Source organism: Seriola aureovittata, chromosome 3, assembly GCF_021018895.1.
Source record: "Seriola aureovittata isolate HTS-2021-v1 ecotype China chromosome 3, ASM2101889v1, whole genome shotgun sequence".
NCBI lineage: Eukaryota > Metazoa > Chordata > Actinopteri > Carangiformes > Carangidae > Seriola > Seriola aureovittata.
This window is the reverse complement of record NC_079366.1, coordinates 818,032-836,044: the sequence shown is the minus strand read 5'-3', so window position 1 is coordinate 836,044 and position 18,013 is coordinate 818,032. Positions and strand designations below refer to the sequence as shown.

Below are 18,013 nucleotides of genomic sequence, written 5' to 3'. Positions count from 1 at the left end.
GTGAAACAACATTTATGTATAGACTAAAGTATTTAGTTATGATGATGATATCGTTAACTATAAATCCAATCTGCTTGCTCTTCATGATGACTCCTGGATTTAAAGAGAATACATCTATATTTATGGTTTTGAGCTTCAGTCAATCAGACAAGAATTTCCATCAAGCTTAAAACAGCTGCTCTGTTGTTTCTACATTTATGTGGCTCTGCCGAGGTGAAGCTACAATGGTGTGTCACTTTAAATGTTGCTGTGGCAAGGAATTGCAGGATGGCATTTCTCCTTTCCTTTTGTGAAGGTAACTCCAATGTTTCCTCTGCTAAAGGAGATAAGATAGGAAGCAGTGAAGCTCCTTTCCGCAGCTCTGATCATGATGCTGCTCAGATACTTCAGACTGTTTCACTCAGTTTGAACGTTCAGAAGAAAAAGACTTTTCAACCCTGTGTGCTTCTGTGTGGAGTGGGTGGGATCTGGTGATAGTGTTGACCTATGAACCCTTGAACCTGCCAGTGAACAGGGTCTAATGACTGTCTGTACCCTCCCCAGGCCTGCAGAGGCAGTCAGCACCTAGAAGTACTGCAGTTCAAACTACAAATTATTCTTCACCTGTAATGAATGATATGTGAACACGTGTACATGTGTAAACGTGGGTCCAGGTGGGCGGGGCTTGATGACTGCTTTGTTGTGACATCACAAAGTTCCAGAAGTCCTGACGGCTGGTTTTAAGGCTCAGTTTCTGAATACAGGCTGTGTGCATTTCTCTGTGGACTGAGGCTTTGATACTTTCCCAGTATTAATAAAGAACGTAGACCTGCTTTATAATCAAACAATACATGGATATCTTTAGACTGTATGGAGCTTTAAGCAATTTAATATCAGATTGAAACGTAGTAGTTAAAATACCTTTAACTTTATGTTAACATACAAATTAACATTAATATTCAGGGGAAAAGTGCAGAGAGGCCATCACACAGCAGGGACCATATGATAAATGAGTATCAATAAATATAATGTGATTGAAATATGAAAGACATATCTTCAGAGTTCTAAATTGGACGGGGGCTTAGCCTTACCAAACTGTTTATATTATTATTGGTCAGCGAACATTACTAAACTGTCTATCTTGCTCTCCACATTTAGAAATGGTATAGGCTCTGTCTGGTCCACCATAGAACTAAATTCAAGTTTGCCTTTCTCACCCATGTTCTTAATGTGTTGTATAGCATTGTTTGGTGTGCCCTCAAACAGGCAGGGAATCACCTCATACCAGTCAAATGCGATTGCACTGCTAGCGCAAAGATTAATTCTTATTAGATGGAAGGCTACCTATCCCCCTTCTTTCATACAGTGGATCAAAGAAGTCATGATGTGTCTTCAAATAGAGAAGCTGAGATTTACTCTGAGGAGTTTACTTGGGAGTTATAACCAAACTTGGAGGCCCTTTATTGAATATGTAGAGAAATTGTCTTTCCCAGTAGATTAGATTAGATTAACTTTATTAATCCCACAACTGTGAAATTCATTTACCACAGCAGAAAAATAAACATCTATAGAATAAACATCTATGGAAATATACATAAAAAATACACCAAATATACACTAATAAATACAATATACACACTACACACGATATGTACATGAAAAAGTGCAAGTTTGCACATGGTCAGGAAGAGCAGGAGTTGTGGAGTCTGACAGCTGCTGGAATGAAGGACCTGTGGAACCTCTCCTTCTTACAGCGAGGATGTAAAAGTCTGCTGCTGAAGAAGCTACTCAGAGACCACAAATGTTTATACGAGCAAGTAAATGAGCTGGTTTTTAATTTGTCAATGGTTCCTTTGTCCCTCTTTTTCCTTTCCTTTTTTCTTTGAGTGCAAAGAATTTCTATACATTGTACATACCCTACAGCTGACCCTTTTTTTTTCTTTTCTAATAGGGTTGTTACATTTGGTCTATTTGATGTGACCACCTATTAGTTGCCGTTTGTCTGTGTTGCGCCTTTAAAATAGGCAAAATAGCAAGGGAAGAGGGATGAAACCATTACACGGCTCTCGTCTTCACTCGTATGTATTAAGTGGGGAATAAAAAAACATACAGTACAATCATATCTCACTATCAAGAGTCTCAAATACAAAAAAATGGCATAACAATAGTCTGACGCTTGAGCGGGAAGATGACAGTAGCTAGCTTACACAGCAATAAAGTTAGCCTGAAACTCTTAAGCAAACAAATGTACACAAAAACTCACAACCTTTCTCTCAGAATAACAAGCAATGACAGATGAACAATTGATCAACCCATCGCTACATTTATAATGTTTGCTGTGTGGTAATTACCTTTAAAATAGGCAAAATAGCAAGGGAAGAGGGATGAAACCATTACACGGCTCTCGTCTTCACTCGTATGTATTAAGTGGGGGAGAGAAGCGCAACTTCCCCCTACTGGAGCCTTAAGGCATTACTAATACATCGATACACAATCAATCTGGAATCTGTCAACTAATAACTTTAACAGCATAAACAAGATGCAAACGAAACTATGAACTATAAAAAAATACAAAACACAATATATATCTTAACTGTCAACTGAATTGAATTGTTTTTGAAAATCAAATAGTTTTTAAATCCTTAAGTACCACATCTGCAAGATTGTTGTACTGTTATTAAATAAAATGTATAAATAAAGTGTTCAAAAAACAATAAAAAGAAATGTAAAGGCCTAGTGCACTTTGAATCCTGCCTGATCTGGTAACAGTAATGTAAAGTGGTTACAATATGGTGAACTGATCAACGTGTATTTACTACCGGATCCTACAAGCCATCCTTCGGGATGGAGATAAACATTGTTTTCCAGGAGCTTAAGTCATTTTATCTGCTACCATGCTACACTTTTTTTTTTTCCAGATTTACAGCAATAATTGTGAACTTTGTCATATTTACTTTTCTTTGAAAAATGAAAAGTGTGGTGTGCAAAACTATTCAGCCCCCTTTACTCTGATACCCCTAAATAAAATCCAGTGCAACCTATTGCCTTCAGAAGTCACCTAATTAGTAAATCGAGTCCACCTGTGTGTAATCTTATCTCAGTATAAATATAGCTGTTCTGTGAAGGCCTCAGAGGTTTGTTAGAGAACATTAGTGAACAAACATGAAGCCCAAGAAACACACCACACAGGTCAGGGTAAAATTGTGGAGAAGTTTAAAGCAGGGTTGCGTTATAAAAAAATATCAGAAGCTTTGAACATCTCACAGAGTAACAGGGTTACGTTATAAAAAAATATCAGAAGCTTTGAACATCTCACAGAGCAGTGTTCAATCCATTATCCGAAAATGGAAAGAGTATGGCACAACTGCAAACCTACCAAGACATGGCCGTCCACCTAAACTGACAGGCCGGGCAAGGAGAGCATTGATCAGAGAAGCATCCAAGAGGCCCGCGGTAACTCTGGAGGAGCTGCAGAGATCCACAGCTCAGGTGGGAGAATCTGTCCACAGGACACCTATTAGTCGTGCACACCACAAATCGGGCCTTTATGGAACAGTGGCAAGAAGAAAGCCATTGTTGAAACAAAGCCATAAGAAGTTTTTGGCCTCAATGCAAAACGCTATGTGTGGCGGAAAACTAACACTGCACATCACCCTGAACACACCATCCCCACCGTGAAACATGGTGGTGGCAGCATCATGCTGTGGGGATGCTTTTCTTCAGCAGGGACAGGGAAGCTGGTCAGAGTTGATGGGAAGATGGATGGAGCCAAATACAGGGCAATCTTGGAAGAAAACCTGTTAGTCTGCAAAAGACTTGAGACTGGGGCGGAGGTTCATCCTCCAGCAGGAAACGACCCTAAACATACAGCCAGAGCTACAGTGGAATGGTTTACATCAAAGCATATTCTTGTGTTAGAATGGCCCAGTCAAAGTCCAGACCTAAATCCAATTGAGAATCTCTGGCAAGACTTGAAAATTGCTGTTCACAGACGCTCTCCATCCAGTCTGACTGAGCTTGAGCAATTTTGCAAAGAAGAATGGGCAAAATTTCAGTATCTAGATGTGCAAAGCTGGTAGAGACATACCCCAAAAGACTTGCAGCTGTAATTGCAGCGAAAGGTGGTTCTACAAAGTATTGACTCAGGGGGCTGAATATTATTGCACACCACACTTTTCAGTTTTTTATCTGTAAAAAAATTTGAAAACCATGTATCATTTTCCTTCCACTTCACAATTATGTGCCATTTTGTGTTGGTCTATCAAATAATATCCCAATGAGAAATACATTTAGTTCTGATCCAGAGCTACAGGAAGCGCCTGGTTGAGGTTATTGCTGCTGGGGGGGGGGGGTCAACCAGTTATTAATTCTAAGGGTTCACTTACTTTTTCCACTGCCATTTTGAATGTTGAATGAGTGTGTTCAATAAAGACATGAAAGATCAGATTTTTTCTTATTATTTTAGACACATATTTGTCAATACCCTTGACTTAGATGATCAGATTTTATGACAAATTTATTCAGAAAACCGTGACATTCCAAAAGGTTCACATACTTTTTCTTGCCACTGTATGTACATAATGTATGATTGCTTCACCGGATTCCCTGGTTTAACTTGTGTCTGAGGACTTGATGGAAGACAGAGCCCGGCCTGTTCTGTGGCTTTTCACAGCGTTTTATTATCTGTCAGAGGCTTTACTGCCGCCTCTCTGTTTTCTTCACCATGGCTCTCATCACTTTTCTACATACAAATATTAAGATGAGTAAATATGAAGGACAAAAATGACTTATTTCTATATATATTTATTTATTTATAGTTATGTAATTTTTGTACTTCACACAAGGTCAAATGATAATGCACCACAGGAGAACTGTCTAAATTCCCATGATTAAAAACTGTTATAGAAAAATCATATTTTGCACTTTGTAGGTCTGGCTTTGTATGACCTAGAGCACAAAGCTGTCCTCACACATATGCTACTGTCTGGTACGAACTCAGTAGTTGCTTGTCCTTGAAGATGCAGCTGCTTCTCCTGACACTTTGACAGATTCGATGGCACCCAGAATTGTACATGCACACACCCTGACTGCTGCCTTTGTTCTTTTCTCTATAAAAGTGCATGTACATTCTTTGTTCGATATCAGTCTGCAAAAACCCCAAGCAGTTTCTCTGCGTTTTTACCACTCATCACATTTTTACTCAATGTGGGCTCATTTTTCACTGCAATATAAATACCTCAGGCAGAATTGAAGAATCCTTCACATTCAGAGTTTCTCCCAGAACTTTATTATTTGAGTGAGGTGGGGTGGAAACAGCGTCAAGACCATAAAACTGACTAACATCCAAGATAATAACAATAATCCACATGCACTTCTATGGGGCATCAGGATCAAACCAGGAGGAAGTCTGTCACAGCACCAATACTGTCACAGCATGACTCACACTGTGTGCGTTCGTCAAGTCGGACTGCGCAGACACAACCACATGGTCCTCAGTGGATAACCACACAGCTGGCACACAGACAGCCAGTGTAGTATTCACTTTCCTACAATAAATATGTCTTCCAGACAATACCATGGTAAAAATCAGAAACATGTCAAAGTAAAATCATCTGATCAGAAGAGGATGACGCTGAAGTCTGAAACAAAAGAAATCCAACCCTGAAGAACATCCATCACAGCTGCGCCTGTCTTCTTACAGTATGTACAGTTTGGACGTATGTGTCACAGAGGTTATGTTGGTATGTGCTAACTGTGTGTGTGTGTGTGTGTGTGTGTGTGTGTGTGTGTGGTGACTATCGGTAAAGGTAATCAGCTTGTATGTTGGCGGCTATCTCTGCTTCCCACTTGTCTCCGTTGTTGAGGAGCTTCTCCTTGTTGTAGAGCAGCTCTTCATGGGTCTCAGTGGAAAACTCAAAGTTAGGGCCCTGCAGAAAGAAAGAAGATAGCGATAGAGAGAAGAAGGAAGAGAGGGATCAAAGAAAGAGGTAAAGATGAAGACCATCACAGTTAGAGGTCATCTTTCTAATGGAAACACTGAATCATCATCAAAGGCAAATATTGGCTCAACAGGACAGAGGTCTGTATCATGTTAGGCAAACACCTCCGGCTTCGACTCACGTTTTCAAGTCTTAGAAGGCTGGTTTACTTTATCCAGCACAGGAACTTCACAAGTGGTAATTTAATATGTATAATTACTTTTAGCTTTAGCATGGGTTCTGCTTCTCTTTCCACTCTTCTATTCCTGAAGCTAAATGTTGGCACTGCACAAGTTCCAGGCACTGGGTGGGAAAAAACGGCTGCTTATTTACTGAAATATCACAGTGACACAAATACACTTTGCTGTGACACTTGAAATTTAGCTCAGGTTCCTCCATTTCTCTTGATGATCTCTGAGATGATTGGACATTATGTGCAAAGACACACACCTGTCTATATCAGGTGTCAAAGCAGATCAGAGCAGAAACCATGAGGAGGAAGGAACTGCTGCAGAGCTCAGAGACAAGAGAGTGGCCTCACACACAGCTGTAGTTTCCTTCTCAGATGTTGCAGCAGAAACTTTCACTGCTTGTTTTTGTGGTGTGTTCATTTTGAGCCAAAAAAAGCACAAATGTCAGTTATCTACTGACTTTCATGCTCTATTTAACAGTGAACACATGGCTCATATTTAATAAGAGCTGTATTATCTTTAACACAAATAAGGCAGACTATTACCTTTTAATATTTCTATTCCTGCCTTGAATAGTTCTGTACAGACAGTGACAAATTGAAGGAAGAAAGTGAAACATGCGTGAGAAACAGGACAATAGTGTCTCTGTCCATAGTTCACAGGGGTCACTGATGGTCTGCTGAGGCAGAGGATGATCTCAGTCAAGTTGAACACCTATGGAGTGAAGTGTCCTCCACAAACATCATGAGGGAATATGAAGCTGTTCTGGAAACGTGATGGAACAACACCTGACTGGTCTTTCATCTGTGAATTGAGTGAATTTACTTTAGGCTGAGGCTCAGGATCTTACACATACCTCTACGATGGCGTCCACAGGACACGCCTCCTGACAGAAGCCACAGTAGATGCATTTGGTCATGTCGATGTCGTAGCGAGTTGTCCTCCTGCTGCCGTCAGCTCGAGTCTCAGCTTCAATGGAGATGGCCTGGAGACACACATTGTTGGTGATGACAGTACTGTGCTGCACAGGCTTTTCTCTGCTCGCTACCTCCCGTTTAGATTAATTATTAATTCTTATATTTATTCACAACTGATATAAAATGTGTATTTTAAAACACGTCATGTTTAAGTCACAGTAAACACAGTTATTGAGGGTTTGAACAGATACAGCTACATTTAAGATCAGCTTCAAACATCTTTTTTAGGAATTATTGGACTCGATCAAAATGTCAAGGTTGGGGCTCAGGAAGGATGATACATGTTGGACATGCAACAAAGACTGGGGCACACTGTCTCATATGCTTTATGGATGTGAAATGGTGCATAACTTCTGGTTAGAAATAGTTAACAGTATTACTAACATACTACAGACAGATTTCAGTGTGAACCCAGCATATTGATTATTTTGCCAATTGAAGATAATTGGTCCTCAAAGGTGTGTTCCTGGCTGAAAACGGGCCTTGATAACAGGAAGTAGAATAGTGTTAATGGAAATGAAAAGAGCATATCAGGCTTCTTATCCACAGAGTTAATAATAGTCCAGATGTATTTCGGAAAATATGGGCCCATATTTGAGTGCAATAGGTAGAGACGTCAGGACATCTGATATTCACGTATCCAATCTCAATCCTTTTAAGTCATGTAACTGTCTAAACTCGATGGACGAACATGAAGTGTAATATAGATGTGTAATAGCCTGTATCACTCACTGAAGATTCTGCATTTTCTGTTTTTATTTTATTTATCATATTTCTTTGTTACCTTATATCTTATATGTGCAAACCTTTAATGTCTGAAAGAGGTTTAATCACAAAACATCAGGCTTCAAACTGTCCTCTTTGATCAAGCTTATGGTTAGTTAGTAGACTAATGTAATTGTTGTTATTATTGTGTATTTATTATTATTATTATCAATACCAATGAGCTACTGGATACATGAGGTTCCCCTAGGGATACATAATCAATCAACCAATCAATCAATCAATAAATCCATCTTTCTATCTTTCTATCTATCTATCTGTGGAGGCCTGAACCATCTCTCTGTCTGTGGTGAAGACACATGAACTCCCATGATCCCACACTATTCCATGACGTTACTCAATGCTGTCATTTGTTATTGTTTTGATGGAGGGACTCCTAGAGGACTGTGTGTTTAAGTCTGGCTGTGTGTGTGTGTGAATATGTGCATGTGTGTGTGTGTGTGTGTGTGTGTGTGTGTGTGTGTGTGTGTGTGTGTGTGTGTGTGTGTGTGTGTGTACCTGGGCAGGGCAGATAGCTTCACACAGCTTGCAGGCAATACAGCGCTCCTCTCCTGAGGGATACCTGGTGTGACATAATCACAAAGACTTTGTTACTACCTGTGTCATGAGCTGCTCACAATCACAATTTACTCTAAATGTAATTTAAGGTGTTTTCAGACAGGAAGTTACTGCTGCTGACATTGTAGGGCTTTATTCTGCCACCATGGCTCCTGACAACCTCTGACCCCACAGGTTGCTGCTGTCCACCTGATATACAGCCTGCAGCTAAACAGCTGCTAGTCTAAATTAGAAGGAATAGTTAGCAAAATGACACAATGAAGTCAAGTTTTGCTGATTAATATCAAGACTGTTTATTGTCACAGACGAGATAATACATTTTTGTTCTCCAGTGAAGAGGTGGAGTAAAATCAGCTGTGGTTTCTGTGGTTGCCATGGAAACAAAAGGCTTACTGTCTGAAAGCACCTTTAAGGCAAATACAAAATTTAGTCAGTATTTTTACTTCCATGTAATTTTTCACAAGTATCTCTTAAAATTCATCAGAACAGAAGAAGATCTGTTCCACTGTGAAAATCAAATAATCCTTATGTGACCAGTTATTCACATTATCATTTCAGTGGTGGTTAGTTTTTAATCAATTTGACTGAACACACATCACACCCCAGTAGATTCTGTCCTCTAAAGTTGATTAGTTTCAGAAAACACTACGAACAAGGAACAGTAAAGACAGTTGGAGTGTTAAAATGCAGAATTCAACAGATCACCTGTCAACAGCAAAGACAACAAGGTCAGTAACACTGTAATTCATTATCATGTTGTATTCACCACTGGTACTCCAGGCTGATGAGAGCCAATCAGGAGAGACCGTGGGTGTGAAGTAATCTTTTCCAAAGGTCTCAGTTTCTGTCCGTCCAGACTACAACACAACCCCAGAGTTTTCAAAATAAAACACAACCCCAAAGTTTTCAAAGTAAACCGGGTCCTGCAGAGTTTTAGGATCTCAAAAACTCAGGAGTTGTGTGGACGGAAGGAGGAAACGTAGCTACAGTGACGCATTTTAAAACGAAAACACAGTTGAGTGGATGCAGCCTCACATGACACTGGGTGTTTAATGAGGGCTCAATCTCACCTGCGCAGGGCGTGCTCTCCTCTGAAGCGGGGCGACAGCGGCCCCTTCTCAAATGGGTAGTTGATGGTGGCGGGCTCTCTGAACAGGTAGCTCATCGTCATGCCCAGACCTAACATCACAACACCATCATCCATGTTGAAAAAGAACCAATACACACAGCGCAGGGCTGTTTGTGCCCTGGGTGAGATGTCATACTCGCACCACCATGTTGACTGATCGGTTCATTACAATGTTTTTTGATAAACTATAGTTATACATCATTTCATCATCATCTATCGTGTGTGTGTGTGTGTGTGTCTGTGTGAGAGAGAGAGAGAGAGAGAGAGAGAGAGAGAGAGAGAGAGAGAGAGAGAGAGAGAGAGAGAGAGAGAGTGAGAGAGAGAGAGAGAGTGAGTGAGTGAGTGAGTGAGTGAGTGAGTGAGTGAGTGAGTGAGTGAGTGAGTGAGTGAGTGAGTGAGTGAGTGAGAGAGAGAGAGAGAGAGAGAGAGAGAGAGAGAGAGAGAGAGAGAGAGAGAGAGAGAGAGAGAGAGAAGAGCAGCTGACCTCTGAAGAGCTCTGTCCACAGCAGCGTCTGAGCAGCTCGGTCTGTGATGGACTTCATGTCTGTAGGAATCTCCTGGGCGTTCACATACTCTACACACACAAACACAATCAGAGGTGTGGTTCCCCCCATGTTTTGTTGGGTCACTGTGACCTTGATCTTAGACCCCCAAAATCTAATCAGTTCATCCTTGAGTCCAAGTGAATGTTTGTGACAAAGTCTGCAACCCTGGTGAAAAGTGAGTCTGCTTTGTAAAAACCAGCAAACCTGACGAATGCACAGAGAGAAATGTAACACTGATCTCACTTTGTGGGTCAGGCCATCAATAGGAAACACATCAGTAACAGCAATGCAACACAATGAATTGTATTTGTGTTTGCAGTGGTACTTACTGAATCCTTCCCTTTGTGTAGAGACACTGAAGGATCTCACTAGACTCTGGCTGGTCACAAAAGTGCCTGAAGGTAAAAATTAATTAGAAACTGCATTAAGATTACTGTAGTGAAAACGTCCTTTAAACAGCACTGGAATACATCACATTACATCACCTCACTACACAACTGAAGGACACTGTGCATGTGGCAGTACCAATGTGGCTCATATCAGTGACATCTATGTGGCTTGAGATTTCACAACCTCTGTTGTGTCCCTTGCAGATTAGATTTATATTGTACTCATTGTTTAACAACCTTGCCAGTCACATTTGGAGAGAAACTGTCTCCACAGCAGAAACTAGCACTGCACCATAAGGAAAAAATCATGTTGTAATTATTTTCGCAGATATTGCAATTTCAGTTGGAATGATCATTTTTGTATTTTTAATTTCTGGGAAAAAAATGTAAAAATGTTTGTTGGTCTTGTACCAAACAAACTTGTTCCTTTACATCTGGAAAATATTATTTGTAGGCCGGGGCGTCTCTGTAGCACCACAACACTCCAACAACCATGTTCAATGCACAGCAATGTTATGACCAGAGGTGCCGTGATCACATTATTTTGTCACCGATACCGATCATGTTTGTCATGCATAGCAGATGGCGTACGTTATATCAGTCTCACACACTTTGTAAAAGTTCCACAGGGCCGACATGTTTTGTTTGGGTGGCCTGTCGGTGGGAGGCGGAGCTACACTACACAGCAAACAGAGCTTTTCTCAGAGTATTAACCACAGATGATCAGTTTTAAGGTAATTGGTGACTAGAAACATTGATTCCCATCTACTGATCAAGTATTTTTAATGAAAATTGGCTGATAATGATCAGCAGCCGATCAATCAGGGCATGCCTAGTTATGACACATTTTACCTTCATCAAAACAATTGCAGCACCATTTTGTGATTTTGATTATAGCCCTAACAGTACCACAGTAACAACTGTGATTCACTAGACCTGATGAGTCTCAAGCAGCTTTGTTTCAGCATGACTCTAAAAAGCGCTTGTGCCACATGTTCAGAATCAAATCTGTGAAGGAAATGTAACTAGAAGGACTAATGAAGAAATCAGACTTGGTTTACCTGGTTATTTGTCAAATTTGAACCACAACTCAATCATATCTGGTGTTTAAATGCTTCCTAATAACAACAGCTACACTGGATTATTGTCTTGACGTGTTTGTACCGAAATTACTAGAATTTGTGTTGTTTTTTTTCATCTTACCTGGCCTTGACACAGAGAAGAGTAAACGCAGTGTTGCAGCCATGATGTCCTTGAAGCTGAAACCACACACACAATAACAATGAGGAACAGTTAAAAAAAAATTTACTGCATAACTGCATCATTAGATATTTATTATTTGAAGCCAATTCTGTATATTAAAGTAAACAAATCCTCACTCCTCCCTGATGTCTGGCACAATCCAAACAGTGTAAAAACATTGTACTGACACAGCAAGATTTTAGATTATCAATGCTGCCAGATTAGTCAATCTTTCTCTTTAGAATTGATTCAGGTGAGATGTTATAATTTGGCCTCCTTGTTGTACCATTGGAGTTGTTTCCACCTACAAAAACTTCAGCTGTATTTCAGGTTTACACTGTGAGGAAGAAGCAGGAGGAGAGACATGAGGCAAAGATACTGTGAGAGGTGAAAGAGACAGGTACATGTAGGTAAAACAAAAAACAGGAAGTTAGTTATTGTAGTTTCGCTGCTGATCAACACGACCAGCAGTTGCTGCAGCAGCAGTGACACACCTTTCATGGAATAATGAAGGAGACTTTAAAACCTTTAGAATCAGTAAAAATGTATTGATCCATGCAGGAAAATTGCTTTGTTATAGTTGCACAACACACGATATCATACAAAAAGGTAGCTGAATGAAAAAAGTAATTCCACGGTGTAAAAAACAGAGCAGGACCCTCTCTACAAGCACGTTTTGAGAGGGCGCAGATCAAATAAGTCAACAGTAAAAATGTAAAACTTATCACTAAAAACTGAAACTCCCGTAACAGTCATAGGAAACAGGGATAAAGAAACTGTCAATGTCCTTCTGTCCTGCAGCAGTGGAAGTAAATGAAACACTTCACCTCTGTACACTACACCCTCTGATAGTCACCATGACAACACTGTTCTGCAGGAAGTAGGACTGTATACTGGTGTCAGAGTGGAGGGAGACAGAGCAGGAACAAAAGAAAACAGATTGGTTGGTCAGAGCTTCATCCTACAGCAACATGATGAAGATCAGCACAGTCTCCAGATCTGAACCTCATGGATCTGGTCTGGGAAGAACTGGACTGAAGCTGACAGTGACACACATTAGTGGACCAACTTTCTGAAAATGGTCTGATCTCCACTGTAGAAAGAATGACAGAGACTTCAGCTGGAGGAGTCAGACATCTAGATTCAGTTTAGGGTTTAAAATTCCATGATTGCTTTAGAAAAAGAAAAAAAGAAAAGAAAAATGGTCTATGCCTTAATTTCAGAAATACTGAGACATTGCATTATGTTGATTTCAGGAAAAACTGGAACAACTGTTCTAAAACTGTGACTCTAAAAAAGTGACTCCATTAGTCTAAGACCACGAATCAAGATACCTCTATTTTGCATTTGTTTTGAATGTAAAACTATTTTTCAGCTTTAACAATTTGAGAGAAAATGTGCATGATTTTCAGAATATCTTGGTACTTGCTTTGTCCCCCTTTTGCTTTAATGACAGCACGCACTTGAGCTGAATGGACAAAACCTGATGTTCTCCCCGCAAGATCTGACAATGGTCCACAGAGGTTCTTGTGATGTCACAGCGTGCTCATCTTTCTCAACCTTCAAAAGCCTTCATAAATGTTCAGTGGGGTTTGAGGTCAGGTGACCATGGAGGAAAGTCCATGACAGTATGGACTCCTTGGTTGGGATGTCCCAATCTGTATTGGGATCAATCAAGGCATTTTTTTAACAGATTGGTATTGACTGTGTTGAGCACAACACACTGCCCTACCGGAGCTTTACAAAAAGGTTTGTAACTACCTAGAAGATCTTTTATCAGACGGCTTTTGGCTTTACCTCAGACATTTGTCCCTTGTCACTGCAGACTGCCATTTGATTTTACAATAATAATAAAAAAAAATATTAAGGAATTAAGGATTCAGGATTTTTTTTTATTAATGCATTGCAGAGCTTTTAAACTGTCAAGCATATACATTAGATTGATTTAAATAACTTAATGTATTTAAACACACAGTTTGTAACTTCTGCTACTTTCAATAAAAACACTAAAAAAAGATGGTGTTGGGTGATGTTATGACATAGAGTGGGTTTGGATTCCTACAGTGTCAGTGGTTCAGGAAATCAAACAGACCCGGTGATTCTAACCAATTTCACATTTAAAGTCAGTGTTTTAGCGACGCTGTACGGAGGACAAAGACGTCAGGGAAGAGTTGGAGCTGAGATTGATGCTAACCTTTGTTTGGATTGTTTCTCTAATAATTTATGAATCAGACGTTCAGCAGGTTTTTAGCAGCAGCTGAATTATCCACAGAGGTGTCCTCATCTCCATAACAAACACACCTGGAGATGAAAACCAGTAGAAACACCAATAAAGCAGATTGCATTTAAAGATCAGAGATTCACCGACAATGCTCTTCAGTGGACACAGGACAGGACGTCTCCAGCAGCTGGGATTTGAGCTGTCTAACATTTCCTCAGCTTGTTTCTCTGATAACTTGTAACTCTGATAACTGATGACTGATAATCCAGACGTCTGATGACTAAAAACCTTCATCTGGTTCAAATATAGAGTTGAAAACCACCAAGGTGTAAAAAGTGTATGTGGCTTAAAACTAGATAAAAGTCAATGTTAAGCTTCTGTCAGACAAACACAAAACATGATCAGAGAAGATATGATGGCATTGAGAGTCAACCAAATGACATGGAGCGTTACCACTTAAAAATTACATATTTTTCTGGTTTGAGAATTGATCGAAACATTTGGGGAAATATAAGAGCACAACTCAAAAAAATATAGAACATAGGTCTGGTCATTTTTAGACAAATTAATGTGGAAAAGTTAAGGATTATAACTTTAAAGCGTTCACTGTGCGACGTATTGTATCAGGACTCGGTATCAGCAGATGCTCAATACTTCAGGACTTCTCTGGTCTTCAAGTACTTGTAGTAAAGCTTTGAGGCGTTTGTGTAATGATCCTGCTGTAGTATGAATCCTTCTTCACAAAGATGCAAACCAAAGAGTGTAGCATGTCTCTGAGTGGAGTGGTTCCTCTTCTTCAGGGTGTTGTCAGGTCGGTGCAGGTGTCAAACTCCAGAGTAAAAACACCCCAAGACATGAATATTCCCCCACCATGATGCACCGTGGTATCATTCTCTCTTCTGTTTGCCTCCTTATATACACCCTTCTGTTGCCAAAAATCTCAAACTGTGATTCACCAGTAAATGGGACTTTTTCCCAGTCATCCACTTTGAGGTGCAGGTGTTTCTCCACCTCGGCTATCCATGAACCAAGTTAGCGCTGACACTTCACGCTACTTCGGTAGCATGACATTGTTCAGCTTTACAACAGTAGCTTGGAAGACGCACACACGATATACTCTTGAGACAACTCGACTTCACTGCACAACACACATGTACTATGAACAGTAAACTGTCGTTGACTTTGGGTTTACTTTGTGGAAAGTCGTGGTTTATTGCTTAACTAAGTTAAGCTAAGCTAGCGTCATACTGTCAAGGACTTTTGCACAAAGGTCGCTTGAGGTGAATTAAAGACAATTCCAATCCTTGCAAGACATGAACATGAATGACATGAATAATAATACATTTACTGTCTGTCGTAACGTAAAGGAGCTTTTTGTGAAATAAGATTTAAAGAGGTAAAAAACTCACCTAATTGTCGCTATTTGGCCTTCTTAACCAGAACAGCGGACGATTTGCGGAACGGACCCTGCGTGTACAGGAAGTTACACAACGTGTTACGTCACTGGAAGTTACCGCATTACAGGCAGCGCCAGTGGTATGAAATGGGACACAGTTCCGGTCTCCTTAGTGGGCGTTGTTCCTCAACCCCTCCCTCAAGCCAAGGCAACTGGCATGAAATGTGACAGTAGCAGTGGCGGCTGCTGGTCCTATAAGGAGGGGAAGCTCATTTTTCGGCCTACATCATAAAATGTGTCCGTTTGTTTAAATATAAATTCGCAGAGTGACAGAAGAGAGTCGCCAAACACAACGCTAGTCGTTTTTAACAAAGAAAAAGTAGCTGATGATCAGAACGTCTCCAGATCAACTCCGAACAATGGAATGAAAAACTTGAAAACTGCTTCGGTGGATGCTTATACTTCAAGATCGTTGATTCGCTCATTTCGCTGTCAATCAAAAAGGGACTCAGCCTCAGACAGATCATCCAATCATCATGCAGAAGCCGAGCGTCCGGGCCAGCCCACTGTCCCATAGACCCCCAGAGACGCTGAGCGTCCGATGGGCGGGACAAAGCCCAGCATTTATCCAATGACCGTCTAGTTTCGCTGCAGTGGAACAACCCACTCTGTGGTTCCCCATTGAAGTCAGGAGACGCTCGGCGTCTACACTGTGTAAAGCTCTGTGGCGCTGCGGGGATGAATGAGAAGAAGTCGTGTCGGTTACCTGTGATAAGTAGGTGATTCTGAACAAAAGATGAACGTGTTCTAGCGCATATTTAGTAAATGAAATGTTCACACAACAGAACATATTTGATCTCTTATTTTGTTGACATTTTAGGGGAAGCTGAGCTTCCCTTGCAGTCTTAGAGCAATCGCCACTGGACAGTAACTAATATTAAAATCTACCCTGTCTAGACTTACCTCTCTGCATCTTTTGGGAAAGAAAAGACTGATCCGTTTTTCTTGTCATTACAGCCTGTTGCTACACAAAGCTCGGGGATTTTTAACACAAATTCAAGGATTACTTATCCCTGCCAAAAGAATACAACAATAGACGATACAGTATTACAATAACACAGATACAGTATAAATTTGCGCCTTTTTTGCTGCTGTTTTATATCTACTAATGACATCTGAGCAGCCCAGTACAAAGTCATGTCATTAAATAGGCATATCAGCTCATTACTACACGTGCTGAAACCCAAATGAATTTAATTGACATACCTTGTCGTATGTTACACTTTGAATAGGATATCTTGGCGACTAGAATTGAAGGAAACAGAATTATATTATTTATAATCTTCCTTGGCTTGTTTTCCTCCACCCACCGCAGAGCCAAAAATACTGCCAGCATCTCCACTGTATAGATTCCCAAATTAAATAATTTGGGAATAGGGGTTGTCTGGGCTTGTATCTTGTCCAGTTTTTCAAGCAGAGTTTTTTAAGCTGAGCCATATACCACACTTCCATTATCTAACACAGACCGGATCATTGTCACATATATAGTTTTTAATGAAGAAGAACTTGCTCCCCATTCCATGCCACTTAGACACCACATCATATTTAAAACCTTCTGACATTTCACAACTATTTTATGTTTATGATCACACCATGTTAACTTTAAATCAAAAACAATTCCTAAAAATTTGAAAACATTTACTCTCTTCAATATTTTTCCATACATCTGCAGGCTTACTTCAGGCAGAAATCTTTTCCTTGTGAAGATCACTGTTTGTTTTTTCAACTGAAAATTTAAATCCTCAATCATAAGCCTACTGTTCTACCTTACTGATTGCTTCTTGCATTTTCCCATTAATATGCAAGATATTTTTCCCCTTCTCCACAAAGCTCCATCATCAGCAAAAAGAGATCTGCCTATGTCTGGCTGAATCTGAGAAAAAGACTTGGACTTTTGACTGACATACCATGTTTTTGTTTTAGTCTGTATGTGGGTTTTGTTTAGTTTTGCTCTTCTTTTATTAATAGAACAGTATGTACAGAAAAAAAGGAAATATAACTGTTCATACCAGGGCTTACAGCCTTAAAACAAACACATATAACAGGACAATCAATGAAGTAAAACACAGAACTATAAATACATATATTAAAACAATACACAATATTGTATTTAACAATACCACTATATGTATTCACAGCATTCTTATTTTTACAAAGAAGCAGTTCTTGAAAAATGGATTTGATTTAGGATCAGTACGTATCTTCCTAATGTAGTATTTTCCATTCAATAAAATCAATTGTACAAAGAAGATAATAATAATAATTATTATTATTATTATTATTATAAATTAGTTTCTCGTTTGCTTTCCCTTTATTTTCTAATCCACAGGAATATTCAGTATTAAGTCTAAACCTCTCCAATATTTGTTTTATATATCCAATGTAAAATTCTAAAGAAAATAAACCATACAGTGCCCAAAAATCTTCCTGGGGGCAGAGTTTTTTTTCAATCTTTTATAATATTTATGGCGTATCTCTTTTTTTTAAGCATTTTGTCTTCATAATATTTACTTCTCCGAGGAATAAACTGCTGTCAGATGGATCCATTGTTGAGATTTCAATTAT

General features: G+C 39.7%; 1 protein-coding gene across 1 annotated transcript; it reads right to left on the bottom strand.

The window, feature by feature from the left end:
• Positions 1–4,766: 4,766 nt before the first annotated feature.
• ndufs8a (NADH:ubiquinone oxidoreductase core subunit S8a) lies at positions 4,767–15,518 on the bottom strand. The gene is made up of 8 exons (XM_056371475.1): positions 15,402–15,518; positions 11,733–11,788; positions 10,470–10,535; positions 10,080–10,169; positions 9,537–9,645; positions 8,407–8,470; positions 7,005–7,133; positions 4,767–5,906 (listed from the first exon to the last, which is right to left on the bottom strand). The coding sequence occupies exons 2-8, from the start codon at positions 11,773–11,775 to the stop codon at positions 5,775–5,777; spliced, it is 633 nt and encodes a 210-aa protein (XP_056227450.1). The 5' UTR covers positions 11,776–11,788; positions 15,402–15,518; the 3' UTR covers positions 4,767–5,774.
• Between the last annotated feature and the right edge of the window lie 2,495 nt (positions 15,519–18,013).